The sequence below is a fragment of the Cyprinus carpio genome, chromosome B9 (assembly GCF_018340385.1).
Source record: "Cyprinus carpio isolate SPL01 chromosome B9, ASM1834038v1, whole genome shotgun sequence".
Taxonomy (NCBI): Eukaryota; Metazoa; Chordata; class Actinopteri; order Cypriniformes; family Cyprinidae; genus Cyprinus; species Cyprinus carpio.
Genome location: NC_056605.1, coordinates 9,507,729 through 9,526,188, shown reverse-complemented (window position 1 = coordinate 9,526,188; position 18,460 = coordinate 9,507,729). Strand labels below are relative to the sequence as shown.

The 18,460-nt window shown below is 35.7% G+C and overlaps 1 protein-coding gene across 1 annotated transcript in view; it reads left to right on the top strand.

Annotated features, from left to right (window-relative positions):
• Window positions 1-18,460, top strand: part of LOC109105473 (unconventional myosin-XVI-like) — a 736,220-nt gene that overhangs the window by 21,187 nt on the left and 696,573 nt on the right. Inside the window, 2 exon segments of the mRNA XM_042730903.1 lie at window positions 4,185-4,255; window positions 5,810-5,953. Of these exon segments, the coding sequence (XP_042586837.1) occupies window positions 4,185-4,255; window positions 5,810-5,953 (215 nt within the window).

Here is an 18,460-nt window from a genome sequence, read left to right as displayed (position 1 = left end):
GCTACAATGGTGTGAGGATAGCTGATGTTTTGTTGGTTTTTATTGGATTCATGTTGTGCAAAGCTTAATGGAGGTCGCATAGATGCTTACAGCATTCAGCTTTATCGGGTTTAACAAACGAGCCAGCCACGCATATCGCTGAGTCAGATCGCCATAACAACACCTCATAAATATGAATGAGTGTAGAATGTATTATTAGCATGAACTGCTCTACCTCACCACAGCTACTCAGACTGTATTTGTTCTCATGTGTTAATAGGTATACAGCCTGAATAACAGGCTGTGGAACCGTAGCCGACTACTTAACCTCTCGTTCCAGCTGTGTTGAAGCACATCTGTTTGAGGTGGTAACCACTCCTGAGAGGGTCATAATATTAAAGCTTGGGTAGGGCTTTATAACCAGCTTGATCATATGATAAGTACCGCTGTAATTAACCTTCATTCTGTCTTGGCAAATAATGAATCGAGCACATATGCGTGTCATGTGCAAAAATCATTCAGGTACATACTAGATTTATTACCTAGTTTAAGACCTATTGATCTGTTGGAGCTCATCTTTCCAAAGACCTAGTGAGACTTAGGTATGTGCGATTAGCATTGATTGCATGTTTTGCAATGGCTTTGCAAAGATGCACAACCACCATTGTGTTGTGAAGATCAACAAAAAAATGGTCATTGCATCAAGCTAATCTGGCACAATGCATGGCAACCCTTTTATCGCTGAATAGCCCTTGATTGCTTTGGCGTACATCAGACAGTGTCCTTTACAAGCTTTACACCCTGCCTCATTTCCTTTCTGGGATCTTCATTCATTTTTATTTTCATGGGTTGGCAGCCTTGTATAATCCAAACCAGTGTTCAGTTTCCTGATGGGGATTGCTTAGTGATCTCTGAGATTCACCCATTTAGCCTCCAAGCCATCCATCACACTGACGTTTGGGAACACACATGCCACAGCCAATGTACTTGTACCACAGCCATGGCTGTCAAGGAAATGGAGAACTGAAGGGACAAGTCACCCAAAAATAAAAATTCTAGGTAACACTTATAGTGTCCTTGTAAAATGCTACATGTACTTACTGTAGTAATAACAGTGCATAATGATGCATAATGACCAGTGTTGGGAAAGTTACTTTGGAAAGCTAATAAATTGCAGATTACAAGTTACCCTATTTAACATGTAGTGTAACTATTTCAATTACTTTATTAAAGTAATGTAACTGATTACATTTGATTACTTTTTTTACATTTCAATTTTTTTTCAACTGTTAATAATTATCAAACATGTAAATCAGGCAGGGTTAACCTTACAGTAGTACTCAACACTGATTACTGTCAGACAAAATCCAATTCAAAATCCTTTATTACTTGAATTATGATTATAATAATTGAATATTTAAAGCACAGACACCACAAAATCAGACTTACTTTGAGATCATTCTGAGGTTAAATACAGATTTAAAGCCATAACAAGAAATAATAATGCATATAAAGCAATAATGCATCGCCCTTTACATAAACCCAAATAGGAAACAAAACAGTTATTAAATAAGCATGTTTCATAATCCGTATACTAAACACCTGAAACATTGGTGTCTTATATTTTAGAGCAGTCTATTTATGAAATAAATCAATAAAAACTGTATGTGGGGAAAAATTTAGATGTAACCGACTTTTAAATTAACATTAACATTTTCATAAGTAACTGTAATTTAAATACACATTTTTCTCATTAACTGTAACTGATAAAAATTACATTTATTTTGTAAATAATTACGTAATTTAGTTACATGTAAGTAATTACTTCCCAACACTGAGAAATACTAACCTTAAATTAAACCCTTAGTAAGTGCATGCTGTTATTGCACAGCACTGTAACAAGGACACCTTACAGGGATACTCCACCCCAAAAATGAAAATTTTGTCATTAATCACTTACCCTCATGTCGTCCCAAACCCGTAAAGGCTCCGTTTGTCTTTGGAACACTATTTAAGATATTTTGTATGAACACTGGGAGGCTTGAGACTGTCCCATAGACTGCCAAGTAAATAACAGTGTCAAGGTCCATAAAAGGTATGAAAGTCTGTATGCTGCGTATGCTCTTCTGTATCATCCGCACCACAAGAATGCGCTGTTTCTACGTGTATTTAGCTTTGATTTGTAATGAAAACAGTACATCCATTTGTGGTGCGGCTGATACCGAAGAGCATACGCAGCATACGGTGATATGGAAAGACACAGAGGAGACTGTTGACAAAGGAATTGTTGAATAAAGTTGTTTTCTTCGCTTACCAAAAGTGTTCCCGTCGTTTAATATTACCCAGATTGCACTTCTGATGGCAGATGGAGTATTCTGACGATGACTTTCATACCTTTTATTGACCTTGACACTGTTATTTACTTGGCGGTCTATGGAACAGTCTCAAGCCTCCCAGTTTTCATTCAAAATATCTTCAATTGTGTTCTGAAGACCTAAGAAGCTTTTACAGCTTTAGAACGACATGGGGGTAAGTGATTAATGACAAAATTTTCATTTTGGGGTGGAGTATCCCTTTAACATAAGGTAACCAAATTCTTTTGTTTACTTACCCTCTCATGTTGTTCCAACCCAGTTTGACTTTTCTGAAACATTTTTTTTTCTTCTATTATCCAGAGCGCTCATTTTTATACAATAAGAGGGCAACCTCTAAAAACGTAGCATAAATTAGTGCATATCATTCGTACACTGTTCACTGAAATTTTTCCTGTCAAATATGGAAGCTTGTTTACACCTCAGAGTAAAGAGGAATGGTATTATTGGAATCTGTTACAGATTTTTTTTTTTTTTTTTTTTCAGCTGACGAAAAATGAAGACATTGATAGTCAGAATCCTCCTGGCTTTAAAAAGTTTAAGCCTGATGTAACTTTAAGCATTTGTGGGTGTTGATGCTTAAATAGTTATCATTATTATCATCCTTATAGTAACTGTTCTTAGTGTGAACCTGCCTTTACATAACATTTTTATCCTCTTCCCTTTGTGCATTTGTTTAAAAAATTTCTTTTCTGGTTTACTGATCCGCTGAATGGAGATATTCCTTTCGATATGCCTGAGTGGTTGCCAGATAGCCTCAGAAGGCTAACCTGCTGATGCTAACATTTTTGTTGTTGTTTTTGTGTGCACATCTGTCTTTTCGAGATTTAGTGATCTCTGCTGAGATCATATGGGCCTCTGCCATGCCTCTTTTATTTCTCTGTGTAAGCAAATTTGTTCCCCACCGAGTGTGTTTGAGACACAATTCCAGACCAGTATGTTGTCACGCTATGGAGCTGAAAAATCCCTCAGCAATTTACCAACATTTGTGTGAATGCCTGTATGCGCATTCTTTCACCCAATGGTTATTTGGGATCAACGTCGAGTCCCTTTCCTTCATTACTGTGCTCATTTACAGTAAACGCCATGCTAGGTGTGCTCTTTATGCTACATTTTGGTGGGAATCAGTATAAAGTGTCTCATAGGTTCTTCAGTAATTAAAGTCACTGAGGCTTTGCCATGTGTGATGTAGTGCACTTGAGTTTGGGTCTTAGGGAAAGACAGGATGAGACCGCACTAGACACTGTCACAGAGATTGAGTTAAGGACTGTCAACCAGTCTGATGGTTAAGAATAGCGGCAAAGGCTGTAAGTTTGATCCTTGTTTGTAAAGTAAACACCTGTCTAGTATTATTTTGATTTTTGTCTTCTGAGAGTTTTGGCTGAATTTGAAGGCAACATTGTATATATCTTTTGTGGAGAATGATAAATTTGTCCAAGATGGCAAACACGGGGAGATTTTTATTTTATTTTTTGACTATTTGACCAATTATGTTTGTTAGCTTAGCAACATGCTAACACCAAACTCCTGCACTTCATTCAAGTAGCACTGTTTGTGTCTGTCTATGTAGAGTGTTATAACTTTTACTTGTGAGGTTCCATTTCTGTAAAAAATTGGCCTTATAAGGTTGGTGCCTGTGTAGGCTAGATAGCTAGGCGGCAGACTAGGTTTTGGGACAGAGCCAGTAGTCTATGTGACTCCAGTGTCTGTAGAGTTTCTACCAATTAATCATATTTCCTCACTATGTGTTTGTGTGCATAGAGGGTCGCTGAGATTTGATGAAGTGTTCATTTTGCAAATATATTCACGCCCCATGCTTTTCTTTTGTTCCAGTGCTGAGGCTGCTGAAGGAGGGAGCTGACCTGAACACAGTGATTTCCTCAGGAGGATCTCTGCTCCATCTGGTAAGAACATAAGGACAAGCTCTGACAAATTCAGTTACATGCGTCTGCCTCTTGAGCAGTCATACACTGTGGCTGGGATGTCCTCAGCAGAATATCTAACTGTCCCTGTTTAAAATCAATTTCCCAAAACTCAGTTCCTTTACCTCTGAGGTCCTCTACAATATATGTAGACTTATTTTAAAGGCATATTATAAAATGTTCCGACTTTAAATTTTGATTCGACAAGTCACACCTGGGACACATGTTCTGTATTCCTGTAACACGCTCTGTAACCCTTATAAGCTGTTCAGCCATTTTTTAATATAAAAAATGGAATCCTCAGTCTGACTGTAAGCATTGCAGCAAAAATGATGCTTCAGAATGATTAAATATATACAAAACTTACCAAATAATAGTTTGATAATTTCTAAATAAATTTCCATATTTATTTTTTATATACGTAAAATCTATAAAATTCTTACACAAGTGGATGCATAGAAAGAAAGCTTTGCATCTAGATTCCCTCTCTTTATTTTTTTAATATTTTATTTTACTGTAGTGAAGTTTCAAAAGAAGAGAAATTTACACAAATCTAAATGACCAAACTCTTACACTCTTACTGTTCCCAGTCAAATGTGACTGCAGCCAGGCAGTGTATGAGCCTTTTTTTGTAAAGCTTAAGAGGGTTGAAGACGTTATTAATTCATTTTCCTTTATTTGACAATGCCTGGTTATTTATGACACCGATATGTTCTGTTCACTGCCTTTTTGCCAACTAAATGGTAGGCATCTATTACACTCCCTTTAGTTGGTTCATTGTAACTCAGGGAAACATTTGACACCATTCAGTGACACTGACTTTAATAGACCCGGTCCGGTGTGTGAGCACTACACTCAAGCAAGATGGATGTCTCAATTTTTTGTTTTAGAGAGGTAAATAAATTTAAAGGGTTCGCCAGGGTATAGTACAGCTAAACAGAAACAAATCCAATTTCAGCAGTAATTGGATACAGTTTAATTAAGTCTTGGCACTGTCTAGGAGTCAGAGATACTCAGACAGAAAACAATATTTTTTTTTTTATAGTGCTGCTTCTGAAATCAACCATTCATATCCAATGCAATATATTAAATTATTTTTTAATTATAATTTTGATTATTGCACCTCTAACAGAAATCAACCTGTGCCTCAGTGCAATTAATGCAATTATCTAATGTGAAAAGAGCTAAATCTTTTTAATCCATTTAAATTTCTCATTTAAATGCACAGTAGATTAGCTAAATAATGTCGGAATAAAGTTAATACACTCATTCATTAAAGCACTCTGAAAGTTTGTTATTGGGCAAAATTATTTAAGTTTGAGCCAGTTGACATATTCAATGAAATATTTATTAGATATTTATAGTTACAAACAGTTCTGTTGCTTAATATTTTCTGTGAAACCTTTTTTTTATTCTTTTATTTATTTATTTTTTTGCGAAATGGAGATTTCTGTAAGATGAGACGTGAAATCCTCTTGCTCCTCTGTGACTGGGAATGCTACATGTCTGCATCCTCTTTTGCTTTTGTCTCTGCAGTGCGCCCGCCATGACAATGTGTTTGCAGCAGAGATTTTGATAGAGAAAGGACTGAATGTCAACCTTCAGGATGAAGACCTCTGGACTGCCCTGCATGTGGCTTGTGCCTGCGATCACGCAGATATGGTGCTGCTGCTGCTACTGGTGAGAAATACACCACAAACACAGACACCAAATCAAAATGTGAGTTTTGTATCTTTTAGTACATTAGGTTTGAGATCATCTGCATGCTAGTATACTTAATAACTGACGAATTTCACTTCTAGTATAGCAGTCTCTCTTCTGGAAAACTGTGGCAAAAATATTAATGATTTAAATTGCAATTAGAAAAATACGAAATCAAAAATATGCTGTAGCTAACAGGTTTCTCTAAGTATTGCAGACGTTTTGGGCCAACACTGGAAAGAAATCTGCACTTGTCAAGTGTTTTAATGGGGTTTTCAGGAGAAGTCTTGTTATTTCTTTTCAACTGTGTCATCCGTGACAACTCTCTTTAATACGATTAAAAGGTTTGTGTGCTGAAGAATGAAGGAAAAAAATAAAATGGAAGAGATGAAAAACATGACTGCTTGTCTCCCTGCACTCTTCCACCAGGGTATTGAGAATTTAATGAGCTCCTTGAGTCGACACACCACACCCCTGACCAGCCTTGATAGGTGTGTGTGTTTCCACGTGCATTTGAGTAACACATAGATGCTAGGGAGGGAAGACATATCCATCTTTCCTGACAGCCATTGTAACTGGAAAGCACCTCACCAATGAGCATGTGGAATAGAGTGGCAAGGATATTATTAAGAGTTTGTTTTTCCATGGAAGAAAACTCACTCTCACAGATTTCGAATAGCATTAAGGTGAGTGAATCATGACTTAACCTTTAAAGTCACATGTGTGTCGAGTTCCAGTCAGAGATTGGTAAAGATGCGCATACCTCATCTTTCAAATACATCATTGCCGATTTTCTCTTTGACACAGTCACTTATGGCTTCTTGACTGTTACGTTTGCGACATGCATTTTTCTGTAAAGCTGCTTTGAAACAATATGTATTATGAAAAGTGCTATAGAAATAAATGTGAATTGATTTGAACATGCACGTCTCTCCTGCAGGAGGGAATCCGACTAAGACAGCTTAGAGTAAAGTTCTGTCATATGTCGGACATGCCGGATCAGATGAGCGTAATCCTCCGCAGTGCTGCCAGATTCAGGCAGGATCAGGATTTCCCTGCGTCTTTAGACAGGCGGTGTTCAGTCAGCATGCAGTCATGTCAGTTCACTGCCTTTACCACAAACAAACACAGCAAATCCTCCAGTTTACCGTGATAGAATATCTTGAGTATTCCTGTAACAGGAATAAAGGATTTTTAAAATGGATAAATATCCATTGTTTCTTAAAGGGTTAGTTTACCTAAAATTGTGATTTCTGTCATTAATTACTCACCTCGTGTTGTTCCAAACCTGTAAGACCTTCGTTCATCTTCGGAACAAAAATTAAGATATTTTTATTGAAATCCGAGAGCTTTCTGGCCCTGCACAGACAGCAATGGAAACTATCACGTTCCCTTCACGTGAAATCTAAGCACACATTGTTTGCAAAGAAGACGTCTTATGAAAAGTCACATTTCAGTTTTATTGTAAAAAGCAGGTTTCTACAAAAAACAACAACAACAACAACAACAAAAAAAAACTTTATTTTTTGCAAACAAAATAAATCAATGAAAAATGCCATGTCAAAAGTAGAAAATAACCAACATCTCTTGCAAACAAAATACATTTTAAATACTGTCATGCAAAAAGTATAACATAACTCTCTTCTAAATGACTATAATTTTAAATAATCCAATGTAAAAAAGTAGAAAATAATAACTTGCATCTCCTGTAAACAAATGTTTAAAATAAATAATGTAAATAGAACACTGCTGATTAGGAGAAAGAGCAGGACACCATCTCAGTGATCTTGTCCTGTCACACTATATGCGAAAGTACTTACTCTATTCAGTCCCTCCAGGACTGAATTTATCGCAAAATCAAGCAAACGCCGCAATTTTCGCAAAAGCTCGCAAATTTAAATAATTGCCGCAAATTTTCAGCAGGATTTGGGCTTAGACGTGTCCCGTGATGTCATTGCAAAGCGCATTCAGTCAAAGAATGGTTGTTTCTCAGTTCCAAAAATTGATTGAACAGCCTTGTGTTCTCATCATGACCTATTTACACGAGCTACATTCGATAGACCGTTGACCTGCTTGAGCTGGAGCTGCGGGCTGATCTCGATCATGCTACACCGTTATACACAGCGCTGGGAGATACAGTGAAGAAAGCAGTGGAATTCGCCACAGAATCAATGACATCTCTGTGAAATCTTCTGAGAAGCATTCAAATTTGGTGCAGAATTCTGTTAAAGCTGACAACAGAACAAACTCAACTGATGTGGAAACCAGGAAAAACATTGTTCAGTAGACACACATCACCACCATTAACTATGGATTTAACATAGTAAAACTACAGGAACAACTTGTGGAAGAAATGGACATTGTTGTGAGTGATTTTAAATTCTTCATACAACTTTTCCCAGCACTTCAAAACTTTAAGTATTACCGAATTTGAAAGTTATTTTTAATGTGATGATATTTGTTCATCCTTCATAGGTTGCCCACATTTATAAAGCTAAAAGTTTCATTAAGAAAAGAAAACACTTAATAAAACAAAGATATTAAATTACCACTAGTAGATGGCTGCAGAGATGTACTTATAGGCCATTTCCACTCCATATGTATATATATATATATATATATATATATATATATATATATATATGTGTGTGTGTGTGTGTATTTATTAAATTATATTTAGACATTATGAATGACAGTAATAAAAGTTAATTTTATCTACATCTCAACTACCCAGAGAGCACAAGTACATCTGTGAGACGTCTGCTAAAGACCTGTGAAACATCTGTGTACTCTGATAAATGTCTCAGAAGCAGTTTTACATGCATTCTAATAAATGTCTATTTGACATCTGACAGGAAACATCTTAGAGATGTATTGCAGATGAGCAAGCACTCTTAAAAATACATCTTGCATATGTAAATGCAGACATCAAATACACATCTCCGAGATGTACATGCGTGATTAGGGTGAGTACTATACTGTCAGGTGCTGGTGCCACCTTCTGTAGAACTCAATGACACTGGTGCTGGTTTTCCTCAAATGTTAATGTGGAGCTCTACAATGTTCCACGAATCAGAAAAGTCATAACAATGTTAGAAGAATGTTTTGAGAAAAGCCACAGCATATCAGTCATTTTAGGCCGCAAAAATCAGAAAAATGTTCCACGAAATCCTGGAGGGAATTTCGGTTTCGATTTCTTTTCGATTAATCGTCCAGCCATAGTTATAAGTGACATTGCAGACATTGAGATTGTGTGGAGCAACATCTAGCATAAATCAAGCTGCTGAAACTCTGCTGTATCGTATTTTATTTTGATATATTGCGCAGCCTTAACCAGAGCACTCACTGACTCCCGCTTGGATTCACAGACAGCTAAGACACAAGCGTGTCACTGTTGTTCTTCACACTGTTGTGCCAGGCAAAAGCTCACTCGTGTGCGTGTCAGTGGAAGCTCAAAGTAACAGGGATATGTGGGTTATTTTTAGCACTGTGACTTCAAAGAGCATCTTTCCTAAGGAGAATTTCTTCTCCAAATGTTAGAGTGGAGAGAAGAAGCTCAAGATTATTTCTGCTCTTTGGCTCCAGTGCAGCACAGCATGCAAATGTATCCTGTTTGCTACGGGCACTGATAGGCCATGGATGTTTGAGTCACATTTATTAAATTAAACTTGGAAGAGTGAGACTGAAAGACTGCTTGTGGCATTTCTCACAAACTTTGTCACAAATATGGCGCCCAACGTAGGGCTCCCTCTGTGAACCGTAAGACCATGACACCCCTGGTTGAAATAGCTATAAATGAATTTGTATTTGAGGTGAAAAAGTTTGACTGTAAGCGATAATATCATACTTGTTGAATGTTTTTGTAGAGTTGGAAAGGCCGTTAAATCAGCAGGCTCTTGAGTCGTGCATCACCTCCCTTGGATTCCCCAACAACAATGTAATTGAAGCATACAATTGAAAATCGACTTTAAACACTGCTATGATGCACTGCAGGAAAACAGCAACTTAATAGAATCTAAAGCTGACTTGGAGAAAAAGTGGGAAAATGAGATTTATGCAATTAATTTGTCACTGAACTGCATATCCTCCACAAAGTAGGAGCCTTGGGGTGTAAACAGACTATGAATCAGTGTGTTTATCTCTAAAGAGAATCTAAAAGGAACGCACCAGGGAAGATATTCGCCCCCTTCAATCCAAATCCATTTACAATGATTCCTACACAAGCTGTTCCTCATCCAGTGAGCTCCTTCATCCTTCATATTGATGACTGAATCATTTCATTATCATCAAAAGAAAATGAAAGCTCTGCCAGCTCAAGCATCACACATGCTGCCATGTTTCCTGCTTCTAGACCTCAGGTGAAAGAACAGATCACAATCTTTGTATCTCCATGCAAAAAAAAAAAAAAATGCTTTGATATCTCGAAGAAAACCGTCGTCTCGTTATTGTTATTCTGAACGTTTGCCACGGAGACACCAGCTTTGCCTGCTCTACTTTTCAGTGCGTGTCTGACTCCAGACCACTTTCGACCTGATTTTCACTAGAGCGTGAAGCAGCAAACCATGTGCGCCTGCCAGCTTACTTCAATCACATAGCCCCTTTAGGAATACTGGCCAAAAATACACTTACTACTACTACTACTACTACTACTACTACTACTTCTACTACAGACACACATACACACACAGACCCAGCGTTCAGTTTTCTGTTAACTACATCCATAATAACATCCAGACTTGATGCAGAGATCTAGTTCAGTGTGTATCACAACTGAAATATTATCTTTAATGCCATTGTTTAACCTTCTCTTCATCTGCAGTTCAATATGGTGAGGTTAATTCACCCTCCTGAGCATCTTTATTCAGATGATGTATAGCCTCAAAACCCATCTGTCGCCATTTGTTCACATCACCAGCCATAGTGATGTAACAGAATAACAAACTCCTTCAGTGTGAAGTGGCAGCAGTTAAACAGACAATTCTGTCATCATTTACTCCTCCTCAAATCTGTCTAGCTTGTTTTGAAGAATATATGTGTTTTGTCTATACAATGAAAGACAATGGGGTCCAATGTTGTTTAGACCCCACTTGACTCACAGAATATCTTCTTTAGTGTTCCACAGAAGAAAGTAATTTCATACAGCCTTGGAGTACATCCACAACCAGTAGGTGTCAGTGTGATGCCCAAGATCACTGCAAAGAAAAGCCAGTGAGGTGTAAACAAAATATACTAAGTACAAAATATAATTGCACTACGAAGTTCAAACTTGGCGGAGATTTTCAAAGTAGTACCACTTGGAGTGGTCTTGCATAAAAAAAATATAATAAATAGATCTACGTAAAATGTCCTACAGGTTATTCAACAGAACACACTTGAGTTTAAATCACGAGACACAGTTTATGGGAAAAAGCCTGCATTTTTTAATAGTTGAACTTATTTTATTTTGAGTGCCACATTTTAAGGATGTTCTGTCATTCATAAGACACTGCAAAAGATGCAAGCGCAAGAGTCAAACACATCTGCCTAACACGTTTACATAGAAAAACAACGGAAAATAGCATAGTGGAATGAAAAATCTCATTCTTTGCAAACGGCCCCTTACAATGTTAATATAAAGGCATTTGTATTTGTATACAGTTTGGCAGAAGAGGAAACTGTGCAATATTCTTTTAAATTGAGGTCAAAATTACTGCATTTAATCCAGCTACATCATCTTCCAGTTTGTGTCTGTTTGTTTCTGTGTGTTTGTGTGAAAGTGTTGGAGCATCTGCATGTAAAATTGTGCCACTGCGCTTTGAAGCATTCTGTTTGATAGTACTCACAACAGCTTTAACGTGTTTGTGTGTGTGTGTGTGTGTGTGTGTGTGTGTGTGTGTGTGTGTGAATATTACTAAAAGTAGGCCTCATTTGCATAAAAGTATGCAAGTCAGTGTGTGCAGAGCTCTCGTATGGCAGAGATAACGTAAAGACTTAATTAACTGCATGAAGACGTGATCCTCTCACTCTGAAGATCCCTTAATAGTGGCCATGGCTTTACCTCTTTTTAAAACAGACCTTTTACATTACACTCTCAAGTCAGTGTACCACAACCTCTTTTCCTGTCTGATGCACAAGCCCTCTGTTTACTGAGAGAGCATGTAGAATTTATCTATGAGAAATAAAACGTCAGCGAGTGTACAGGAATGTTTGTACTCTTAGCATTCTAGTGTACTACGTTCATTATTTCTGCAGTATACTGTAAATACTGCAGTATTCATATGCTACACTTGACAAAATGTTCAGTACACAGCAGTTCTGTTATACTGCCAAAACTGTTATAGTTTTTATAAATATTTAAAATTAATTTTTATTTTTATATTTTTCATTTTAGTTATAAAGATTAAGTAGCTTTGTATTGTTGTCATTTTCATTCATTTTAATGTGTAAAATTTTAGATTTTTCAGCATTGATTTTAAAACTTCAAAGTAAAATAAATGTAGGTAAAAGGTAGCTGATTTTTGGTTTATATTTGTATTTAATGCAATTGATATTGATATATGATATTGATATATTTTACTTTATTTTAATTTTAGCTTTGTTACATATAATATTTCTGATATAAAACACACACCAGGTTGATCATCTTTTTCCACTGATGACAAATGAGGAAATAATATCAGCTGGGATTTTTAAAGATTCTGTGAAATCAAAATTGTTGTTTTGCATCATATGTTCTTGATATTTACATTTTGACAATGATAAATTGAATGGAAGCTTCATTGATTGCCATCTCAAATATTCAAATGCAATTCATATATAGATACTTGAATAGTACTCAGATTTTGTAGGTTTCAGAAAATAGCATGTGTAGTGACTGACATTTCATTATTTGGTTAGCTGTGTGTTAGAAATTGTGAATTAACACAGCTCTCAGTTTGGTTCTGGAATTTTATTGAGATAAGAAGAAAAAAACAAAGAAAAACAAGGATTCCTCCTCAAGCAAGCTCCTTTAACCTCTTTTCTCTCTGCCTCTGCCTGCGGGTGAGTCACCCCTTTGGAGAAAGGGTTGTCTCTGTTGCTATGGTTACAAATTTTAGATCTCCGTATTACTTTTCAGCAGTCTTGCTGTGTCTTTTGCTCCATTTAACGTCAGTTGCAGTATATCTTAATCTTTATCTATCTATCCATCTCATCAATCTCATTCATCCATCCAGTAAAGTTTTATATGATTATAGTAATTACGGTAATGTATTTTTTGAAACTTTTTTTGTGTAAATACACTTTATGTATTATGAACAAACATAAATTAACAACATAAATAGTATATTTATAAATAATTATGGTAACACTTTAGAATAAGGAACACTTACTCACATTTAACTCAATAAACTTCTGGTTTGCTGCTTATTAATATTTAATAAGGTAGTTGTTAAGTTTAGGTATGGGGTCGGATTAAGGGATCTAGAATAAAGTCATGCAGAATAAGGCATTAATATGTGTTTTGTTAGTACTAATAAACAGCCAATATGCTAGTAATATGCATGCTAATCAGCAACTTGTTGGTTGTGGGAATATATCCTTAAAATAAAGTGTTACCATAATTATTAACCTATAATAGTAAATTAATCTATCTATCATGAAAATAATGTCACGTTGCAAAACAACAACAACAACAACAACAATAATAATAATAATAATAATAATAGGATTCATTTTCATTATGCAAAATTAAATTGTTTCTTTCTTTTTTGCCAGGTTTCTGAAACTTGACACCACATTTCCTTCACTAATATGCTGGTTTTTTAATGCAAACTGTTTTATATTTCAGGCACTCATTTTTTTAAAAATTTTTTATTTTTTTTGTCTCATTGTGCTGTGTTGTCTCTGCTGTTAATGGTCTTATCTCTGCTGTGCAATATGCAGTGCTTTAGGTAAGAATCTCCCACACACAATCAGACTTCAGGCTAGCAATATCGCTCTCTGTCTCCAGCTGGCTCTCTCTCTTTCCTTCCTCCATATTTTGCTGCATCCTGCTTCCAAAAGTGGACCATAACGACCTATTTTTTTGGGATTAGTCAGAGGCAGGATTTAGGAGGTACTATGTTAGGCTGCCAATCACAGACTCGTCTTCATTTCATTTAGATAAGAAATGCATTAGGTAAGGGTTCATTAGCTTAGTCATTTCCTATGAGGATTACTTCCTGAAGAAACAAACCTATATTAAATTGACGTCATGGGAAAAAAGGATTTTCCTTGCTACTTTTCCAAATAAAAAGACATGGCTTTATAATGCATAATATTTTATTTACTTGTAGTATTTGGAAAAAATACCTTCAGTTATGAGTCATTTTCCTCTTTACATGGATTTGATGTAGATTTTTGTCAGTTTTCTGTATGTCACACCTCACACGGGATGTGCTTTAATCAACTATATTTGTACTTTGTTCAGTCGTGATTCAGTTGTAGGGCCCTATGATTTCTGTGATGCAGAAAACGTGGACGGAATCATGGAATCCAGTCATAAAAATGGAATTTACTGTATAATGTGGAATGTCTTCACAACAACCTGTCAAAATAAAAGTTTGGTTTAATATGAAGAAACTGTGACAGAAATATACTAGTTAATGTTATGATAGAATTGCTACTTATAATAAAATTATTACTGTTTATTAATATTTACCAGAACAATTATTTACCAGAATTTATTTACCAGAAAAATGTAAATACACGGTATTTCTGATAAAAAAAGCCCATAATAATAATAAATTATTTTTTTAATAAAATCAATTAATTAGACGTGCTTCAGATTATTAAAATTTAATGAAACGGATAATGTGAAATCCAGAAAATGAATTGAAAACACTGAGTTTGGTAGAAATAAAAATGAATTTGAGGAACTTAAAAACATTTTTCATGGGGACGAAAAAATAAATGTTTTTTTAAACTTTTAATAAATTATTGATAAATTGAAAAATTTAAATGGAAAATCCAGAAGAAAAAAAATGGAATTTGAGAAGAAGAAAAAATAATGAAACAGATTTCAGGAAAAAAATAAAACAGATTTTATAGGGTCCTACAATTGTTCACCTCAGTCTATTTAAGCCATCAACATGAACTACGATGCTAAAAAGTTGTTCAGGTCTGAAAGCTTAATGGTGTTGACATCACATTAACAAATCAGTGTCCGTGTTTTCATATTGACATCAAGTCACATTAGTGACATTTCACAGGCAAAAAAGTCCATTGCTATAATATTGACAACAGACAATGTCTGAAGCACAGCTAACACAGAAGTCACTTTCAAACCTAATGTTCTGAATGGCCAAACTGAACCCGTTGCAAAATCTGTGGTGAAATCTTTTACATAACTTAATTTTGAATCTTTTGAATAACTGAATTTTTGGTAGCAATTTATTTTACAGTCCTGTTACTCATATACATACTATGTACTTATTATAGTAATTACAATAACTAGGTACTAAACCTGAACCTACCCCTATAGCTAACCCTACCCCATGTACAGTAGGTACCTTATATTACCAGTACTTTCTTAGGTAGGTACACTGTAAGTACATGTAAGTTCACATACCGTAAAATAAAGTGCAACCAAATTTTCTGTGAAAATTCACAAAACAACAGTAAATGTCACTGCAGCTTTATCATAAAGGGAGTTAATTTGCTTGTTTCCTGTGTAGATGGGTTGTAAGGGTCAGTGAGAGGGTAAAAAGTTGTCGTAATTAAGCTGGAAAGTGGAAAAAGTGGAAAATTGTCAATACCTGTTTACAGTCCTTGAGTAGTTTTAAAAAGGTAAAAGGTGTTGAACGCTGAATCCACGTCAGTGAACCATGCAGATGTTCTAAAGTTTGCCATATTAGTTAGAAAGTGAACTGTGTTCTCATTTACTTTCATTGCTATTAGCCTATTATCATAACAGATTAAATTTAACGAAGGCAATTAAGCCTGTGCTCAAAGCCCTGTAATGGGACGCAGGCAGCCATCATCATGTAGATTAGATGTAATTATGTTACGTGATTGTCCTTGTTTCCTGGTGCAGTCAGAGGAAGGAGTCACTGTTGTTTTTCACTTTACTCGGGAGGAAGTTTAATCTGGTTCTCCTTTGTTGACATGATTCGGCGTTTCTGTCTCTGCAGTCCTCTGTACTGTCAGGTTCAGTTACTGTGGCCTTTGAAGCACACCTGAGCTGAACTCTACTAACTGTGTGTGTGTGTGTGCGGAGTCCTCTGCTTTTTCTTGTGACCTTGCTTGCACCACAATGTCTCTAAATGAAAGTGAATGAAAAAGGAAGTGATGGGGAGAAAGGATCAATAGGCAACACTGCGAAAGTCGAACACACGTTTCTAGCACCGCTGCATGTTAACACTTATCCCGTGAAAGACGGTAAATTAATAACTATTATTATTCATCATAATACAAGATTGGTTGAAAGAGTCCTGGAGGTCAGCCTGTTAACACCTTTTGCTGCCCTCAAATGAGTGTACTGAAAGGGTATGACACAATTTATTGTATTTTACACACTATTTATGACACAGTTTATGGTTGCTGTCTAACCTATGATGACCAGTCTTTCAGTTACTGCTGTTACTCTCAGCAGCCATGTATTAATGCACAGAGGCCCTACGTGTGCAGGGGCCTCGGATTGGCCGGACTATTTTTATAATTTACGTCACCACTATTGCTAGACGGCATAGCGGTAAAATGTCTGAATGAAAGTACGATAGCGGAGCACAAAAGCGGAAAATACAAAGGTTAAAAGAACGACGTGACCAAGATATACTGAAAAATCGATTAACTTGATAAAGCAAGTTCCCTTTTCCATATTGTGTTTACATACACAAGACAGAAATGCTCTTCACTCGTCTCACTTCGCAATGATAAAAATAATCAGCTGCATCATGCAAATAATTTTTGTTTGTTTATTGTAGTGCAAAGAAACAGTGTTCACATACTGATCTTATATGAGTGCTGTCAAAATTAGCGCATTAACGCAGGTGATTCATTTTTTCAGTGTAACGCGTTAAAAATATTTAACGCAATTAACCCAGGGGCGGGGCTAGGGTTGGCCACCCAACTCACAACTGCTGCTTCTGTCTTTTTTTTTTTTCTTGACAAGAAGTCCATTTATTTAGTCGGAGAACGTCTTTACAACCACATCAAATGATAGACTTTTGAGATGACAACTCCACTTCGCATTAGAGCCAGACACGAGTTAAATGAGTGCATGTTCTTCAATTGCATACTGTAGCCTGCATCATTTCATATCAAAACGCAAAATAATCTACTTGTTTGCGATGTCGTGGTCAGTTAAGTCATGAAGGTACCAAAAAGGTGATTAAAGCTGCCTTAAAACTGTGCATGTTTGTAATATGTTATATATGAGTCACATTTAAGAACATGTCCCTGAAATGGTTTTCAAAGCTGTCCTGGATCAGCCCAGCACTGTCTCCATCATCTAACATACCCGATTTAACTCGTCAGATCATCAGTAGAGACTACAAGGCCCCAAGTTGGTCAGAAAAGGTAAAGAGAGTTGTGAGTAAACAATGCCAGATGTCAGATCTGTGTCTAAATTCCCACGTGTCACTTTTTGTAAAAAAAATTTTTTTTTTTATAATGAACTTGACTGCCAGTGATCGCTCTCCTTTTTGATGTGGAATATCCTAACTTACTGCAAAATTTAATATCAGTTTATTTTTCAACCTCACATAAAAATTGCTAATGTAACAAAAACACATTTTCACTGCAATAATAACTACGACTAGTTGATTAAATTTATTTTTTAAAAATTAACCAAAGCGTGATCATACATTATTCTGTCGTTAATATCCCTTCATGGATTGTCTTACAGTACAAGTAGCCTAATCAGAGGTTTTCTGTCTTATAGAAAAATGTGTCAAATCTGCACACAGATGAGTTCTTCTGACATACAAAAGAACTTTAACAAAAGGCTAACATGTGAATGAATATGTAATACATATCTAATTAAATTACAAAATTCTTAAGTTGTGGGCTTATTGTGTTGTCCAATTAATTTTTATTTATTCATTTATTTTATTATTATTATTATTATTATTATTATTATTTTCTTCCATTTTATGGATTCCCCCAATCTCAGGCATCCCGAGACTCGTGCAAAAAAGTATTATTATCAGTGTTATTATTATTCTTAAAAACGTGGTTTAATTATTATTATTTTTACACATTTTAATTAATACAAAGGAACGAATCACAAAAAGTGACCAATTTCGTAATTCTTGGACATAAAATTTGGCATGTCATGGGTTCTGTTTACAGGAAAAGATGTGTTAAAGAAAAAAAGGAAAGATAACAAATACGTATCACAGTCTATGATAAGTATTCATGACCAGCTAAAATGCATCTGTGAATTATTAAATGTAAGTTTTAAAACTCATTTGTGACATTAATTTGTCAATAGTTGTTAATTTTAGTGCCAAAATAGGCCTAGCCTATAACACTCAATCATTTATT